The sequence below is a fragment of the Ranitomeya imitator genome, chromosome 4 (assembly GCF_032444005.1).
Source record: "Ranitomeya imitator isolate aRanImi1 chromosome 4, aRanImi1.pri, whole genome shotgun sequence".
Classification (NCBI taxonomy): Eukaryota; Metazoa; Chordata; class Amphibia; order Anura; family Dendrobatidae; genus Ranitomeya; species Ranitomeya imitator.
This window is the reverse complement of record NC_091285.1, coordinates 680609308-680629363: the sequence shown is the minus strand read 5'-3', so window position 1 is coordinate 680629363 and position 20056 is coordinate 680609308. Positions and strand designations below refer to the sequence as shown.

The 20056-nt window shown below is 44.9% G+C and overlaps 1 protein-coding gene across 1 annotated transcript in view; it reads right to left on the bottom strand.

The window, feature by feature from the left end:
* The window catches only part of STAG3 (STAG3 cohesin complex component), a 125935-nt gene extending 107972 nt beyond the window's left edge, over positions 1–17963 (bottom strand). Inside the window, exons 1-4 of the mRNA XM_069762503.1 lie at positions 17420–17963; positions 16025–16452; positions 3320–3400; positions 3136–3232 (exon numbers count right to left, since the gene is read on the bottom strand). Coding sequence (XP_069618604.1) covers positions 3136–3232; positions 3320–3400; positions 16025–16452; positions 17420–17963 — 1150 coding nt within the window. The remainder of the gene's footprint in view (positions 1–3135; positions 3233–3319; positions 3401–16024; positions 16453–17419) is intronic.
* Positions 17964–20056: the final 2093 nt, after the last annotated feature.

The window sequence follows — 20056 nt, the reverse complement described above, 5'->3', positions numbered from 1 at the left end:
CTGCAGAAAAGGAAACAACAATGGAACATTTGAAAACATTACCTAGGCATTTCAAGACCTATCATAATTGCGATCCGACTGGTCTTCGAGTAATCGGTATTGACAGAATTATATCAGATCTACGTGGCGGCAATGTTAGTCGTAGGCTCGCTCAGAAAGAAACAAGGTGGATCTGGACGCTTCGTACTTTACAACCTTTGGGTCTTAATGAGAGTCTAAGTTATTCACCATTTCTCTGATCATCTGTTTGTCACTTTGTTTTATTAATTTTTATCTATTTTTAACATCAGTGTATTTTATAGGAGTGTATATTATTGCATTTTAATAAAAAATTGTTTTTGTACTTTTAGCATATTCATCTATTTGTATATATTCTGGGATTGGTTTCCAGCCTGTTAGCAGAGAGAAGATATGGATTTGTTGCTTCTATCAAGATAATCAGAGGACCTTCTTTAATATTAAATATTTGTTTGTAGTTATTATATTGTTTATATTGGAGGTCTTCTATATGGTTATAATCAGGGATTATGTATTTATGTATATATATTATTATTTTTTAATTTTTATTATTCATTCAATTATTTTTTCAATTTTCACTTGTTTTTTAATATAATAGTACTGTATGTATATGTGTGTATGTACATTGTGTGTATATATATATATATATATGTATGTATTTTGTACATATATTTCTTCATAGACATTAATTGTAGATATTGTTTAATATAACACCATTTGTAATATAGTTTCCATTATAATTAATTTTCTACACCATATTAGATCTATCTATATGGGTGCTAGATAATATGTGTATTTATATAGTTTTATTTATTATTCATTATGGCACCACAATATATTATTCATTGTATTATTTATTGCGACACTCTATTTATATTATTTATTATTCATTAATTTCTTTGTTCACAATTATATATATATATTCATACATTTAGAATATTTGCTTTATAGGCTCCCAATTTGCGCCACTATTTGTTGATATTCATAGTGGTATGCACAAACCCAGAATAGTTCTTCCTCACTTCCTTCTTTACAGGACTTGTGTGCGGGCGGTTGTGCGCTTGCGCGGTCTTTCTTGCTGCCGGCCGCATTCGTCCTGGCGTCTGTTTCCTAGGCAGCGCGTTCTTGGTGAGACCCCCGCCACGTCATGTGGGCGGGATGTTCTGTCCGGTGCGCGTTGCCCTGGTGACGCTGGGCGGATGTGTTCGGTGGCTTGGCGTCTGCGCACGCGCCGCTTGTAATCGCCCAGCATGCAATGTCCGGTATCTTATTGGTCAATTTTGAGATAAATACGCACGCCCTGGGCCAAATTGTACACGCCCCCGGAAGAAGGCTAAACGCCGAAACGTACGTAGGAAACGAGGAGCATTTAGGTATGAGTGACTATACATATTTGTGACTTTATTATTTGCCAGACACTTGTAGTTTTATTACACTTAGCATTTTAACACTTTATATAGCCCCTTGGAGTACCGTACATAGATGGTCTCTGTGATGCAACAAGTAACAGTGATTGTGTTACATTTTATATATCTCCCTTCAATGGAATAGCTTTTAGCACCTTTTGCACTTTAGCATCGTTTTGCGGTTTTCCAGATTTTGCAACATTGCACATGCTATTGCACTTTATGTCCAAAAAAATCTTTTCTTATATAAATTTTCATATATTTATTTATTTTTTCTATTTTTGTGGCACTTTAATTGATTTTTCTGGATATACTTATTCTTCATTGTTATATGTCTGATGTTTTTGCACAGCACTTATGCACTTTGTTTTATATATATTTTTGGGTAATAATAATTTTGTGCTGCTGTGGAGATATATACATATATAAATTTATTGAATATTTTATTCTTAATATATATATGTTCTTGAGGGCTTAGTGTTTTGCTACCTATAACGTTTTATATATATTCTGCATTGCCTGGCAATAATTATACATTAGTTATATGTTCTTATACCTTTATACTTATTATTGTATGTGCTTCCATCAGCTGTGATATTGAATAATTTTTATAATTAAATATATATTTACTTTATTTTCAATAAAATAATTAATTTTATACCGTCTTTTTGCACTATTTTTTTGGGAGGATTTGTTTGTCAACAGTGCTAGACAAAGTATATTTTGCATACAATTGGTTGCTTATCTGATTGAGCACAGAGATCAAGTAAAACACACCAGAGAGCACAAGCTTAGAACAAGCTTTTGACTGGCAGTGATCTGGGCCAGACAGCTCACCTAAACAGCAGGGCAATAACCAAGAACAGGAAGCAACTGGAAATCTCAGCACCTTCCAGTCAGATAGGTCAACCGAGCTGTCAATCAAAGTACTGAACCCCAGCACAGGATAGGATGACAGAGCTGTCCATCACCGAGTCCTAGACACTCTGAGAAGAGGAATTGTGACACTGATGACTGACTTTCCAGGAGGCTCAGGCCGCCATTATAGAATGAGAAGTTACCCCACAGGGCAGAGATTTATCCTTGACCTTGTAGGCTTTCACAATAGCTGGCCTGATCCATCCTGGAAATAGCCATCTTAGGAGGCTAAAATACATGTCTGCAGCTTGTAGGGTATCATGAAGGGGAAATCGGAATGCAAAAAGACTTCTATAACAAAAAAGTAGGCCGTAAGGGCTCTAACCAGATCTAGACAGTGGAGAGAATGCTCCAGAGAACGGAGGACAATGATGCGGAAAGTCGCAGACAGCTATCAGAATGTTTGGGGGGGTTGTGACAGCAACAAGAAAGACCACATTTTAATATATGAACTGGAAACTTTCTTGAAAAACTCGAAGGTAGGATGCTGGAGAGCTTCCAGCGCTAGATCCAGATCCAATGGGTAGAGATAGGTGAACACCAACAGTAAAGTTCGGGGTCCATACCGAACAACTAATGTTCGGGCACAGACACTGAACATGGACTTCACCAGGAAGTCTGTGATAGTGTTCGGGTTCAGCTTCCCGAACATCAGGTGTTTGTCACGCTGTCATGTGCATGTCATGTACAATCGAACCAACAAAAGCGTCCTGACCAGTTCACAGCTGGACGTAGGGGCGATCTGATACTCGTCACTGGTCCTGTACAGCACCTTACACTCACTCGCTCTCACCTTTACAACCACAGGCCTTTATGATGAAGTTGATGAGCCCGCGGAGCGCCGGCTCACGGTCCGTCTTGTAACTATCCAGCCAATCGTCAACTAAAATCTGTGCAAGGAGATGGAACAATGTCATAGAATGTTTCCTCCAGGGTAAGCACGGCCTCCGCGCACACACAGCTGTCCGCCTCCTCACCTGCTTGGCACTCCTGCCCCGTACGATGGCTTCAAACAGCTCCTCCCCGACACGGTCATGTCTCAGGCCTCGCTTAGTGGCCTTCAAAATAAATTATATAGGGTCTCATTCATCAATTACATTCTTTACTTGTGATATTTGTCTACATTTTTAAGCATCAAATTCTTCAAAATGGCGCATACGGTTAATTAACCCCCGAGGGTGGTTTGCACGTTAATGACCGGGCCGATTTTTACAATTCTGACCGCTGTCCATTTATGGAGGTTATAACTCTGGAACGCTTCAACGGATCCCAGTGATTCTGACATTGTTTTCTCGTGACATATTGCAATTCATAATAGTGGTAACATTTCCTCAATATTACTTGCATTTATGTGTGAAAAAAATGGAAATTTGGTGAAAATTTTGCAATTTTCTAACATGGAATTTTCATGCTCTTAAATCACACAAAATACTTAATAAGTAACATTTCCCACATGTCTACTTTACATCAGCACAATTTTGAAACCAACATTTTTTTTGTTAGGAAGGTATAAGAGTTAAAAGTTGACCAGCAATTTTTCATTTCTCCAACACCATTTTTTTAGGGACCACATCACATTTGAAGTCACTATGAGGGGTCTATATGATAGAAGATACTCAGAAGATACTCAAAAGTGACACCATTCTAAAAGCTGCACCCCTCAAGGTGCGCAAAACCACATTCAAGAAGTTTATTAACCGTTCAGGTGTTTCACAGGAGTTTTTGGAATGTTTAAAAAAAAAAAAAAAAAAAAATGAACATTTAACTTTTTTTCGCAAGAAATTTACATCAGATCCAATTTTTTTTTTACTTTCCCAGGGGTAACCAGAGAAATTGGACCCCAAGAGTTGTTGTGCAATTTGTCCTGACTACGCCAATACGCCATAAGTGGGGGGGAAACCACTGTTTGGGCGCATGGCAGAGCTCAGAAGGGAAGGAGCGCCATTTGACTTTTTCCAACGCAAAATTAGCTGATCGAATGCCATGTCGCATTTGACGAGCCCCTGAAACCCCCCACAAGTGACACCCATTTTGGAAACTAGACCCCTCAAGGAATGCATTTAGATGTATTTTGAGTACCTTGAACCCCCAGGTGCTTCAGACGTTTATACCGTTGATTTGTGAAAAATAATAAAATCACAAAATTATTATTTTAACCACAAATTTTGCATTTTCATAAGAGTAACATGAGAAAATGCACCTTACAATTTGTTGTGAAATTTCTCCTGAGTGCTCAGATACCCCATGTGTAGGGATTACTACTTTTGAGGGACAGTACAAAGCTCGGAAGGGAAGAGGCGCCATATTGGAGTTCAGATTTTGCTGGAATGGTGTGAGGGTCCCATGTCACATTGGCAGAGCCCCTGAGTTGCCAGGACAACAGAAATATTCTATATGTGAGCTCATTTTACAAACTACACTCCCATGAATTCATCTAGGGGTGCAGGGATCATATTGACACCACATGGGCCTCACAGAATGTACTATATAATTGTCTAAGGGTCACTTCCGTCTGTCTGTCTTTCTGTCACGGTTATTCATTCGCTGATTGGTCTCGCCAGCTGCCTGTCATGGCTGCCGCGACCAATCAGCGATGGGCACAGTCCGGAAGAAAATGGCCGCTCCTTACTCCCTGCAGTCAGTGCCTGTCGCCCGCATACTCCCCTCCGGTCACCGCTAACACAGGGTTAATGCCGGCGGTAACGGACCGCGTTATGCCACGGGTAACGCACTCCGTTACCGCCGCTATTCACCCTGTGTGTCCCCAACCATTTACTATTGATGCTGCCTACGCGGCATCAATAGTAAAAAAAGTAATGTTAAAAATAATTAAAAAAAAAAAAAAAAAACCTGCTATACTCACCCTCCGTTGTACGCTGAGCCACTTGCGCCTGCCGCCATCTTCCGTTCCCGCCGATGCATTGCGAAATTACCCAGAAGACCTAGCGGTCTCACGAGACCGCCAAGTCATCTGGGTAATTTCGCAATGTATCCTGGGAACGCAAGATGGCGGCAGCGGCGCGCCCATCATCACAGCGCCGTTGGATCCAATGAGGCGGAGAGACAGGACGCTGAGGAGCAGCGACGAGAATGGTGAGCATGTTCAACTACAAGGGGCCCTTGGATCGTTAGGCGAGTATGTTTATTTTTTAACCTGTGACATACGTGACTGGGCAATATACCACGTGGCTGGGTAATATACCACGTGGCTGGGCAATATACCACGTGGCTGGGCAATATACCACGTGGCTGGGCAATATACCACGTGGCTGGGCAATATACCACGTGGCTGGGAAATATACCACGTGGCTGGGCAATATACCACATGGACATGCATATTCTAGAATACCCGATGCGTTAGAATCGGGCCACCATCTAGTATTATATAATAGTTATTAAGGTTGAAGGAAGACTATATGTCCATCTAGTTCAACCCATAGCCTAACCTAACATGCCCTAACATGTTGATCCAGAGGAAGGCAAAAAAAACCCATGTGGCAAAGAGTAAGCTCCACATTGGGGAAAAGCATTAAGCTACTTACTGGTAGCGGCGTTTCTCGGAGGCCCATGACAGCACGACAGAGAGAGAGGGGATCCGCCCATTAGGAACAGGAAACCTACAGATACAAAAGGGCGGTACCTCTCCCTTGTCTCAGTTTGTATTTCAGAGTCTTGAGAGGACTACCGCGGTTAGTGGCACAAAAAATATACACTATATACAAAATTATATACAGATTATATACAGATTCCCAACTATATATTTGGAACTGGTATCATGTGTGAGATATATATATCTATAGGAAGTGCAACCCCCACGTGAATAGGGAGGGAACTAAGGGTGCTGTCATGGGCCTCCGGGAAACGCCGCTACCAGTAAGTAGCTTAATGCTTTACTCGGACTCCCATGACAGCACGACAGAGAGAATTACAGAGATGTAAGGTACCTTAGGGAGGGACTATGGCCTGTAGCACCCTTAACCCGAATGTGAGATCAGAGGAAGCTCCCAAATCCAACCTATAGTGCTTAAAGAAGGTGGACGGGGATGACCATGTGGCCGCCTTACATATCTGGTCGATTGATACTCCAGATTTTTCCGCCCAGGATGTAGACATGGCCCTGGTGGAATGCGCCCTCAGATTCTGCGGAGCTGGACCCCCACCTGCAGTATAAGCCAGAGAGATCGCCTCCCTAATCCACTTTGCTAGTGTGTATTTAGATACCCTGAGTCCTTTTCTAGGATTTTGGAAGGATAAAAATAATGCATCATCTTTCCTCCATGTGTCGGTAACAGAGATGTATTCTAGCAGGCATCTCCTAACGTCTAATGTATGGAGTATCTCTTCCTTAGGGTTAGCAGGATTAGGGAGGAAGGATGGTAAAATTATCTCTTGTGACCTGTGAAACCGTGATGACACTTTAGGCAAATAGGCTGGGTCCGGTCTGAGGATTACTCTGTCTGGTAGAAACTCTGTATAAGGGGATACCCTGGAGAGAGCTTGTATGTCTCCTACTCTACGGGCAGATGTAATAGCTACCAGAAACGCTGTTTTAAGAGAAAGGGCCTTAATTGAAGCTGATCGTAAAGGTTCAAATGGTTCTTTAGTCAGGGCTACCAAGTTGAGATCCCAAGGCATAGACCAGGGATTCAAGCTTCAGGAGGCTAATTTGCATATTCCAGGTGCCTTCTGGGAGAAGCGAAGTCTCCCTAAGCTAGAAGATCGTTGGGTACAGCCGGGACCAGCTGCTTCGAAAGCATCACCAAACCAGGGATTCAAGCTTCAGGAGGCTAATTTGCATATTCCAGGTGCCTTCTGGGAGAAGCGAAGTCTCCCTAAGCTAGAAGATCGTTGGGTACAGCCGGGACCAGCTGCTTCGAAAGCATCACCAAACCAGGGATTCAAGCTTCAGGAGGCTAATTTGCATATTCCAGGTGCCTTCTGGGAGAAGCGAAGTCTCCCTAAGCTAGAAGATCGTTGGGTACAGCCGGGACCAGCTGCTTCGAAAGCATCACCAAACCAGGGATTCAAGCTTCAGGAGGCTAATTTGCATATTCCAGGTGCCTTCTGGGAGAAGCGAAGTCTCCCTAAGCTAGAAGATCGTTGGGTACAGCCGGGACCAGCTGCTTCGAAAGCATCACCAAACCAGGGATTCAAGCTTCAGGAGGCTAATTTGCATATTCCAGGTGCCTTCTGGGAGAAGCGAAGTCTCCCTAAGCTAGAAGATCGTTGGGTACAGCCGGGACCAGCTGCTTCGAAAGCATCACCAAACCAGGGATTCAAGCTTCAGGAGGCTAATTTGCATATTCCAGGTGCCTTCTGGGAGAAGCGAAGTCTCCCTAAGCTAGAAGATCGTTGGGTACAGCCGGGACCAGCTGCTTCGAAAGCATCACCAAACCAGGGATTCAAGCTTCAGGAGGCTAATTTGCATATTCCAGGTGCCTTCTGGGAGAAGCGAAGTCTCCCTAAGCTAGAAGATCGTTGGGTACAGCCGGGACCAGCTGCTTCGAAAGCATCACCAAACCAGGGATTCAAGCTTCAGGAGGCTAATTTGCATATTCCAGGTGCCTTCTGGGAGAAGCGAAGTCTCCCTAAGCTAGAAGATCGTTGGGTACAGCCGGGACCAGCTGCTTCGAAAGCATCACCAAACCAGGGATTCAAGCTTCAGGAGGCTAATTTGCATATTCCAGGTGCCTTCTGGGAGAAGCGAAGTCTCCCTAAGCTAGAAGATCGTTGGGTACAGCCGGGACCAGCTGCTTCGAAAGCATCACCAAACCAGGGATTCAAGCTTCAGGAGGCTAATTTGCATATTCCAGGTGCCTTCTGGGAGAAGCGAAGTCTCCCTAAGCTAGAAGATCGTTGGGTACAGCCGGGACCAGCTGCTTCGAAAGCATCACCAAACCAGGGATTCAAGCTTCAGGAGGCTAATTTGCATATTCCAGGTGCCTTCTGGGAGAAGCGAAGTCTCCCTAAGCTAGAAGATCGTTGGGTACAGCCGGGACCAGCTGCTTCGAAAGCATCACCAAACCAGGGATTCAAGCTTCAGGAGGCTAATTTGCATATTCCAGGTGCCTTCTGGGAGAAGCGAAGTCTCCCTAAGCTAGAAGATCGTTGGGTACAGCCGGGACCAGCTGCTTCGAAAGCATCACCAAACCAGGGATTCAAGCTTCAGGAGGCTAATTTGCATATTCCAGGTGCCTTCTGGGAGAAGCGAAGTCTCCCTAAGCTAGAAGATCGTTGGGTACAGCCGGGACCAGCTGCTTCGAAAGCATCACCAAACCAGGGATTCAAGCTTCAGGAGGCTAATTTGCATATTCCAGGTGCCTTCTGGGAGAAGCGAAGTCTCCCTAAGCTAGAAGATCGTTGGGTACAGCCGGGACCAGCTGCTTCGAAAGCATCACCAAACCAGGGATTCAAGCTTCAGGAGGCTAATTTGCATATTCCAGGTGCCTTCTGGGAGAAGCGAAGTCTCCCTAAGCTAGAAGATCGTTGGGTACAGCCGGGACCAGCTGCTTCGAAAGCATCACCAAACCAGGGATTCAAGCTTCAGGAGGCTAATTTGCATATTCCAGGTGCCTTCTGGGAGAAGCGAAGTCTCCCTAAGCTAGAAGATCGTTGGGTACAGCCGGGACCAGCTGCTTCGAAAGCATCACCAAACCAGGGATTCAAGCTTCAGGAGGCTAATTTGCATATTCCAGGTGCCTTCTGGGAGAAGCGAAGTCTCCCTAAGCTAGAAGATCGTTGGGTACAGCCGGGACCAGCTGCTTCGAAAGCATCACCAAACCAGGGATTCAAGCTTCAGGAGGCTAATTTGCATATTCCAGGTGCCTTCTGGGAGAAGCGAAGTCTCCCTAAGCTAGAAGATCGTTGGGTACAGCCGGGACCAGCTGCTTCGAAAGCATCACCAAACCAGGGATTCAAGCTTCAGGAGGCTAATTTGCATATTCCAGGTGCCTTCTGGGAGAAGCGAAGTCTTTCTAAGCTAGAAGATCGTTGGGTACAGCCGGGACCAGCTGCTTCGAAAGCATCACCAAACCAGGGATTCAAGCTTCAGGAGGCTAATTTGCATATTCCAGGTGCCTTCTGGGAGAAGCGAAGTCTCCCTAAGCTAGAAGATCGTTGGGTACAGCCGGGACCAGCTGCTTCGAAAGCATCACCAAACCAGGGATTCAAGCTTCAGGAGGCTAATTTGCATATTCCAGGTGCCTTCTGGGAGAAGCGAAGTCTCCCTAAGCTAGAAGATCGTTGGGTACAGCCGGGACCAGCTGCTTCGAAAGCATCACCAAACCAGGGATTCAAGCTTCAGGAGGCTAATTTGCATATTCCAGGTGCCTTCTGGGAGAAGCGAAGTCTCCCTAAGCTAGAAGATCGTTGGGTACAGCCGGGACCAGCTGCTTCGAAAGCATCACCAAACCAGGGATTCAAGCTTCAGGAGGCTAATTTGCATATTCCAGGTGCCTTCTGGGAGAAGCGAAGTCTCCCTAAGCTAGAAGATCGTTGGGTACAGCCGGGACCAGCTGCTTCGAAAGCATCACCAAACCAGGGATTCAAGCTTCAGGAGGCTAATTTGCATATTCCAGGTGCCTTCTGGGAGAAGCGAAGTCTCCCTAAGCTAGAAGATCGTTGGGTACAGCCGGGACCAGCTGCTTCGAAAGCATCACCAAACCAGGGATTCAAGCTTCAGGAGGCTAATTTGCATATTCCAGGTGCCTTCTGGGAGAAGCGAAGTCTCCCTAAGCTAGAAGATCGTTGGGTACAGCCGGGACCAGCTGCTTCGAAAGCATCACCAAACCAGGGATTCAAGCTTCAGGAGGCTAATTTGCATATTCCAGGTGCCTTCTGGGAGAAGCGAAGTCTCCCTAAGCTAGAAGATCGTTGGGTACAGCCGGGACCAGCTGCTTCGAAAGCATCACCAAACCAGGGATTCAAGCTTCAGGAGGCTAATTTGCATATTCCAGGTGCCTTCTGGGAGAAGCGAAGTCTCCCTAAGCTAGAAGATCGTTGGGTACAGCCGGGACCAGCTGCTTCGAAAGCATCACCAAACCAGGGATTCAAGCTTCAGGAGGCTAATTTGCATATTCCAGGTGCCTTCTGGGAGAAGCGAAGTCTCCCTAAGCTAGAAGATCGTTGGGTACAGCCGGGACCAGCTGCTTCGAAAGCATCACCAAACCAGGGATTCAAGCTTCAGGAGGCTAATTTGCATATTCCAGGTGCCTTCTGGGAGAAGCGAAGTCTCCCTAAGCTAGAAGATCGTTGGGTACAGCCGGGACCAGCTGCTTCGAAAGCATCACCAAACCAGGGATTCAAGCTTCAGGAGGCTAATTTGCATATTCCAGGTGCCTTCTGGGAGAAGCGAAGTCTCCCTAAGCTAGAAGATCGTTGGGTACAGCCGGGACCAGCTGCTTCGAAAGCATCACCAAACCAGGGATTCAAGCTTCAGGAGGCTAATTTGCATATTCCAGGTGCCTTCTGGGAGAAGCGAAGTCTCCCTAAGCTAGAAGATCGTTGGGTACAGCCGGGACCAGCTGCTTCGAAAGCATCACCAAACCAGGGATTCAAGCTTCAGGAGGCTAATTTGCATATTCCAGGTGCCTTCTGGGAGAAGCGAAGTCTCCCTAAGCTAGAAGATCGTTGGGTACAGCCGGGACCAGCTGCTTCGAAAGCATCACCAAACCGCGCGCCGTACGGCGCGCGAATTTTTGCCTGTAGGACATTATTGCAAGAGAGCTTGGCTGAGTAGATTACACAAGAAGGAAAACACACAGCAAGTCAGCAGGATCTAGGAGCAACATGGAGTACTGTGTCCAGTTTTGGGCACCGGTGCTCAGGAAGGATATAATGGAACTAGAGAGAGTACAAAGGAGGGCAACAAAATTAATAAAGGGGATGGGAGAACTACAATACCCAGATAGATTAGCGAAATTAGGATTATTTAGTCTAGAAAAAAGACGACTGAGGGGCGATCTAATAACCATGTATAAGTATATAAGGGGACAATACAAATATCTCGCTGAGGATCTGTTTATACCAAGGAAGGTGACGGGCACAAAGGGGGCATTCTTTGCGTCTGGAGGAGAGAAGGTTTTTCCACCAACATAGAAGAGGATTCTTTACTGTTAGGGCAGTGAGAATCTGGAATTGCTTGCCTGAGGAGGTGGTGATGGCGAACTCAGTTGAGGGGTTCAAGAGAGGCCTGGATGTCTTCCTGGAGCAGAACAATATTGTATCATACAATTATTAGGTTCTGTAGAAGGACGTAGATCTGGGTATTTATTATGATGGAATATAGGCTGAACTGGATGGACAAATGTCTTTTTTCGGCCTTACTAACTATGTTACTATGTTAAGACGACCCAGGAAAACATACTCTGAAGGGAGGTAAGAACATTTCTAAAACAATCCACAGTGAGGAGATTGGAACAAAACAAAATCCTCTAAACTGCATGCTCGCAAACGCCAGAAGCCTGACAAACAAGATGGAAGAACTAGAAGCAGAAATATCTACAGGTAACTTTGACATAGTGGGAATAACCGAGACATGGTTAGATGAAAGCTATGACTGGGCAGTTAACTTACAGGGTTACAGTCTGTTTAGAAAGGATCGTAAAAATCGGAGAGGAGGAGGGGTTTGTCTCTATGTAAAGTCTTGTCTAAAATCCACTTTAAGGGAGGATATTAGCGAAGGGAATGAGGATGTCGAGTCCATATGGGTTGAAATTCATGGAGGGAAAAATGGTAACAAAATTCTCATTGGGGTCTGTTACAAACCCCCAAATATAACAGAAAGCATGGAAAGTCTACTTCTAAAGCAGATAGATGAAGCTGCAACCCATAATGAGGTCCTGGTTATGGGGGACTTTAACTACCCGGATATTAACTGGGAAACAGAAACCTGTGAAACCCATAAAGGCAACAGGTTTCTGCTCATAACCAAGAAAAATTATCTTTCACAATTGGTGCAGAATCCAACCAGAGGAGCAGCACTTTTAGACCTAATACTATCTAATAGATCTGACAGAATAACAAATCTGCAGGTGGTCGGGCATTTAGGAAATAGCGACCACAATATTGTGCAGTTTCACCTGTCTTTCACTAGGGGGACTTGTCAGGGAGTCACAAAAACATTGAACTTTAGGAAGGCAAAGTTTGAACAGCTTAGAGATGCCCTTAATCTGGTAGACTGGGACAATATCCTCAGAAATAAGAATACAGATAATAAATGGGAAATGTTTAAGAACATCCTAAATAGGCAGTGTAAGCGGTTTATACCTTGTGGGAAATAAAAGGACTAGAAATAGGAAAAACCCAATGTGGCTAAACAAAGAAGTAAGACAGGCAATTAACAGTAAAAAGAAAGCATTTGCACTACTAAAGCAGGATGGCACCATTGAAGCTCTAAAAAACTATAGGGAGAAAAATACTTTATCTAAAAAACTAATTAAAGCTGCCAAAAAGGAAACAGAGAAGCACATTGCTAAGGAGAGTAAAACTAATCCCAAACTGTTCTTCAACTATATCAATAGTAAAAGAATAAAAACTGAAAATGTAGGCCCCTTAAAAAATAGTGAGGAAAGAATGGTTGTAGATGACGAGGAAAAAGCTAACATATTAAACACCTTCTTCTCCACGGTATTCACGGTGGAAAATGAAATGCTAGGTGAAATCCCAAGAAACAATGAAAACCCTATATTAAGGGTCACCAATCTAACCCAAGAAGAGGTGCGAAACCGGCTAAATAAGATTAAAATAGATAAATCTCCGGGTCCGGATGGCATACACCCACGAGTACTAAGAGAACTAAGTAATGTAATAGATAAACCATTATTTCTTATTTTTAGTGACTCTATAGCGACAGGGTCTGTTCCGCAGGACTGGCGCATAGCAAATGTGGTGCCAATATTCAAAAAGGGCTCTAAAAGTGAACCTGGAAATTATAGGCCAGTAAGTCTAACCTCTATTGTTGGTAAAATATTTGAAGGGTTTCTGAGGGATGTTATTCTGGATTATCTCAATGAGAATAACTGTTTAACTCCATATCAGCATGGGTTTATGAGAAATCGCTTCTGTCAAACCAATCTAATCAGTTTTTATGAAGAGGTAAGCTATAGGCTGGACCACGGTGAGTCATTGGACGTGGTATATCTCGATTTTTCCAAAGCGTTTGATACCGTGCCGCACAAGAGGTTGGTACACAAAATGAGAATGCTTGGTCTGGGGGAACATGTGTGTAAATGGGTTAGTAACTGGCTTAGTGATAGAAAGCAGAGGGTGGTTATAAATGGTATAGTCTCTAACTGGGTCGCTGTGACCAGTGGGGTACCGCAGGGGTCGGTATTGGGACCTGTTCTCTTCAACATATTCATTAATGATCTGGTAGAAGGTTTACACAGTAAAATATCGATATTTGCAGATGATACAAAACTATGTAAAGCAGTTAATAGAAGAGAAGATAGTATTCTGCTACAGGTGGATCTGGATAAGTTGGAAAGGTGGCAGATGAGGTTTAACAATGATAAATGTAAGGTTATACACATGGGAAGAGGGAATCAATATCACCATTACACACTGAACGGGAAACCACTGGGTAAATCTGACAGGGAGAAGGACTTGGGGATCCTAGTTAATGATAAACTTACCTGGAGCAGCCAGTGCCAGGCAGCAGCTGCAAAGGCAAACAGGATCATGGGGTGCATTAAAAGAGGTCTGGATACACATGATGAGAGCATTATACTGCCTCTGTACAAATCCCTAGTTAGACCGCACATGGAGTACTGTGTCCAGTTTTGGGCACCGGTGCTCAGGAAGGATATAATGGAACTAGAGAGAGTACAAAGGAGGGCAACAAAATTAATAAAGGGGATGGGAGAACTACAATACCCAGATAGATTAGCGAAATTAGGATTATTTAGTCTAGAAAAAAGACGACTGAGGGGCGATCTAATAACCATGTATAAGTATATAAGGGGACAATACAAATATCTCGCTGAGGATCTGTTTATACCAAGGAAGGTGACGGGCACAAGGGGGCATTCTTTGCGTCTGGAGGAGAGAAGGTTTTTCCACCAACATAGAAGAGGATTCTTTACTGTTAGGGCAGTGAGAATCTGGAATTGCTTGCCTGAGGAGGTGGTGATGGCGAACTCAGTCGAGGGGTTCAAGAGAGGCCTGGATGTCTTCCTGGAGCAGAACAATATTGTATCATACAATTATTAGGTTCTGTAGAAGGACGTAGATCTGGGGATTTATTATGATGGAATATAGGCTGAACTGGATGGACAAATGTCTTTTTTCGGCCTTACTAACTATGTTATGTTACCTATCTTTCTGAATGGGTCTAGATCTACTGGATGCCTTAATGAACCTTGAAATCCAATAATTATTGGCGATGTTACAGGAGAATAGAGCCCCTATGGCTGAGACCTGTACGTTTAAAGTACTAGTAGATAGACCTAGTTCTAAGCCTTTTTGCAGGAATTCTAATATCTGATTTACAGAAATTCCTTCTTCTAAATTGAACTCAGAAGAGGCCAGAAACTTTCGCCAGGTCCTAGCGTAGATCGTTGTAGTTATTTGTTTCCTACTTTTCATAAGGGTTTCAATCAAACTCGGGGAGAACCCTTTGTCTTTCAGTAACGCCCTTTCAAACTCCATGCCGTTAAATGCAGGTTCTTTATCTGCGGATGACTGATCGGCCCCTGGTAGAGTAAATCCGGAATCTCCGGAAGCACCCAGGGATCCTCCACTGACATGATCCTGAGCCAAGTGAACCAGGCCCTTCTGGGCCAGAATGGGGCGATCAATATAATCCTGGCTCGATCTTCTCTTATTTTCCTGACTACTAAGGGTAATAGGCCTAGTGGAGGGAATGCGTAAGCCAGCTGAAAATCCCATCTGATCAGAAGGGCGCCTACTGCCAGAGGATTCTCCCTGGGATTTAGGGAACAGAATTTTGTTGTCTTCCGGTTGTCCCTGGTAGCAAATAGATCTACCTCTGGATGTCCCCATTTGCGGACAATCTGATCGAATACGCCATTGTTTAGGGACCATTCCCCTTGCCTCAAGGTGTTGCGGCTTAGAAAGTCCGCCTTGGCGTTTTCCTTCCCTCTTATGTGCAGAGCAGATAGGGATAAAAAGTGACCCTCTGCTGTCTGGAACAGACGATCTGCCACTCTCATCAGTGACTCGGAATGAGTTCCACCCTGATGATTTATGTATGCGACCGCCACCTGGTTGTCCGATAGGATCTTGACATGATGACCCTGCAGATATGAGAGGAATTTATTTACTGAAAGCTCTACTGCCATTAACTCTTTCTGGTTGGAGGAGGTTGATGTTAGGGAAGGGGGCCACAGCCCCTGAACCGTCATGTCATCTATGTGTGCTCCCCACCCTGCTGGGCTAGCATCAGTTGTTACCACACGTGTTACGTGAGACACCCAGGAAACCCCTGCTGATAAATTCTCACTGTCCAGCCACCACCTAAGGGAAGTGAGCGCTTTTGGACCTAAAGTAACCTGACTCTGCAGGGACCCCTGTAACCTCTTATCATTAACCAGGACCTCGGATTGTAATGGTCTGGTGTGAAATTGGGCCCAACGGACAGCGGGAATGCAAGAAGTTAAGGAACCCAATAGAGACATAGCCCGTCTAAGGGTCATGGATGGTTTGTCAATTGCCTTAGATACTTGTTGCTGGATGTGCACTGTTTTGTCGGGTGGCAGACAACACTGTTGTAACTCTGAGTTTAATGACAAACCTAAGAATCTCTGTATCTTTTGAGGCTGTAAGCGAGATTTCTCATAATTTATGATCCACCCCAGACGCTCCAGTCTGGATGTGGCCGACTCTAGCTGGGACAAGCAATGATCTGCTGAGCTCCCTACTATAAGGAAGTCATCCAAGTAAGGAATGATCAGGATGTCGGACTCTCGCAAGTGTGCCATGACCTCAGCCACTAGTTTCGTGAATACCCTAGGAGCCGCTGATAAGCCAAAGGGAAGAGCCCTAAACTGGAAATGGCGAATGTTACCCTCCATTAACACTGCTACTCTCAAGAATTTCTGGAAATCCTCATGTATTGGAACATGATAGTATGCATCTTTAAGATCTACGACTACCATAAAGCAGTGATCAAACAAAATCTTTATTGCGGAATTAATTGTTTCCATTTTGAAGGACTCATTAACCAGGAATTTATTAAGACACTTTAGATTAATGATCGTTCTAAACGATCCATCTTGTTTTTTGATCAGAAAAAGAGGAGAATAAAATCCCCTTCCTTTTTCTGAAACTGGAACCTCCCTCCACCAATACATTCTTGGTGCATAAGTTTATGACTTCAGCCTCTAGGGCTGCTTGCTCCAGGGGGGAGGAACGATAAGGGGTTAATTTGAATTTATCCCGAGGCCAATGATTAAAGTCCAACTTTAGACCTTTAGTAACAATGTCAATGACCCATCTACTGTTTGAAATGTCAAGCCATGCTGCGGAGAATGCTGACAGTCTGCCCCCCACAGGGACTGCTAGTCATTGATCTGGTTTTTTCTGATCCTTTGAGGAACGACGAAACATATATCCCGTACCTCTACCGCGTCTATCTTCCCATCTGAAACTCTCTCTAGTGGGAGAGGACCCTCTTTTCTTTCCACGACCAAATCTTCTTCAACTGAAAGGTCTGCGGTAGGATGCTGAATACAGGCTGGGAAATTTCTTTTTATCATCGCCTGCCTTTTCCAGCAACTCGTCCAGTGTTGGACCAAAGAGATACTGTCCTTCACATGGAATGGTGCAGAGCTTAGTTCTGGACTGGATGTCACCTGACCAGCATTTTAACCATAAGGCCCTGCGAGCTGCGTTAGACAGACCTGCCGCTCTGGCCGCCATCCTGACAGAGTCCACAGAAGCATCCGATAGGAAGGCTGCAGCGTTCTGAATTGTCGGAAGCGCTTTGAGAATAGAATCTCTGGATGCCCCATCCTTCAGCTGAGACTCTAACTGGTCTAGCCAGACCATTAATGACCTGGCTGTGCATGTCGTGGCCACTGCTGGTCTGAGGGATCCAGCCGCCATCTCCCAGGTACTTTTTAGAAAGATATCTGCTTTTCTGTCTAGGGGATCTTTGAGGGTCCCCATATCCTCAAAGGGTAATGAGGCTTTCTTTGACGCCTTTGCTACAGCCGCGTCCAACCTTGGAGCTTTATCCCATGTCTCCACCACTGGATCATCAAAGGGATATCTGCGCTTTAAAGCTGGCGGTAAGGCCCCCTTTTTTTCAGGCTTTTTCCATTCTCGGAGTATCAACTCTTTGATCTTCTCATTTACTGGGAAAGATCTATGTTTCTTACGATCTAACCCACTAAACATTAACTCCTGTTTAGAAGGCTGTGATTTGGGTTCCTCTATACCCATCGTGCCTCTAACTGACTTGACCACCTTATCAACCTTATCTAGGGGTAGACAAAATCGTCCAGATTCCTCGTCTGATGAAGAGGAGAAAGGACTAGAGAGATAAGTATCTTCTTCTCTTTCCTCTTCTGACGAATTAGCGTCCAGAGGGTTCCCATGTTTCGGGCCTTCCGCTTGGGATAGGGATCGTAACGACTCCCTTACTTCCAGCCGTATCATTTCTTTTAAATTTGCCGTACTCACGGACTCTTCTGCTACCTGGGGGAGGACAATATAGGTGATAACCACTATCTGACCTAAGGTCACTTCCACCCAACCACTCCTGTAGACCTCACCGTCTGTTGTATACAGGGGGCACATAACTTTTTAGTACAGGAGTTGGGTAAGGGGACTCCACAGAGGGCACACTCCTTATGTTTGGATTTCTCCGTACTTTTCTTCCCCTAGAAAGATAAAGTATAAGGGCCCCGCGTCACAGAGTGAACTTTCACGTAGATCACTTACCCGTGCGCCCAATCAAGTACCGAAATCCGAGGGGGTTCTTTTCTAGTCGAAGCTCTGGATCCTTGTTCGGATGAGCTCTTTCGACTGGGTTGGTCACCTCTATCCTTCTTGGGCTTCTGACGCATCTCGTCTGACAGCTGCTGCTGCTCACCACCACTCTCCATGACGGAATACAACCAAAAGCAAGGTACTGACCATGTGACCTGCTTATATCCCCCTTGGATCCGGTCAGCAGATAGGTCAGCGCTAACCCTATTGGCCCTGGACACCGCAAGGAGGGCAGAGGGCTATCTGGGTGAACTGGCATTCAGATGCAATGGGCGCCGCCATCTTGGAACGCCCGCGCATGCGCAGACGCCCGGCGACCCGGAAGCGACAACCAAACTCCGCCCCCAGACGTCACCGCACCCGGAAACGCTCCAGCACACGCTGAGAGCGGTGCAGGACACTGGGGACGGACCGGCAGCGCTCCGGAGCTCGACCACGCATCCGAGCCCGGTACCCGCAGCCATGCCGCACCGCTGCGCCACCAATGGGAATACTTACCTGCGCTGACTCTCCTGGATGCAGGAAATCCTCCGGACTCCGCTCCCTGCTGCGAACGCCACCGCGTGAAATCCATCCACGACCACCGTGGCGTCTCCAGGGATCTCCGCACCGGCCGAGGTAGGAGACCCCCCCGCTACCGTAATCGGCCGGCCGGCCTGGGCTTCCATTCTCTGTAGGAACCCGTCCCCTCAGGAACAGGAAACCAAACTGAGACAAGGGAGAGGTACCGCCCTTTTGTATCTGTAGGTTTCCTGTTCCTAATGGGCGGATCCCCTCTCTCTCTGTCGTGCTGTCATGGGAGTCCGAGTAAAAAATTCCTTCCCGACTCCACATACGGCAATCAGACTAGTTCCCTGGATCAACGCCCTATCAAGGAATCTAGTGTATATACCCTGTAACATTATACTTTTCCAGAAATGTATCCAGTCCCCTCTTAAATTTAAGTAATGAATCACTCATTACAACATCATACGGCAGAGAGTTCCATAGTCTCACTGCTCTTACAGTAAAGAATCCGCGTCTGTTATTATGCTTAAACCTTTTTTCCTCCAGACGCAGAGGATGCCCCCTTGTCCCTGTTTCAGGTCTATGATTAAAAAGATCATCAGAAAGGTCTTTGTACTGTCCCCTCATATATTTATACATTAAAATAAGATCATCCCTTAGTCTTCGTTTTTCCAAACTAAATAGCCCCAAGTGTAATAACCTATCTTGGTATTGCAGACCCCCCAGTCTTCTAATAACCTTGGTCGCTCTTCTCTGCACCCGCTCCAGTTCAGCTATGTCTTTCTTATACACCGGAGACCAGAACTGTGCACAGTATTCTAAGTGTGGTCGAACTAGTGACTTGTATAGAGGTAAAATTATGTTCTCCTCATGAGCATCTATGCCTCTTCTAATGCATCCCATTATTTTATTTGCCTTTGTAGCAGCTGCCTGACACTGGCCACTGAACATGAGTTTGTCATCCACCAATACACCCAGGTCTTTTTCATTGACGGTTTTGCCCAGAGTTTTAGAATTAAGCACATAATTATACATCTTATTACTTCTACCCAAGTGCATGACCTTACATTTATCCCCATTAAAGCTCATTTGCCATTTATCAGCCCAAGCTTCTAGTTTACATAAATCATCCTGTAATATAAAATTGTCCTCCTCTGTATTGATTACCCTGCAGAGTTTAGTGTCATCTGCAAATATTGAAATTCTACTCTGAATGCCCCCTACAAGGTCATTAATAAATATGTTAAAAAGAA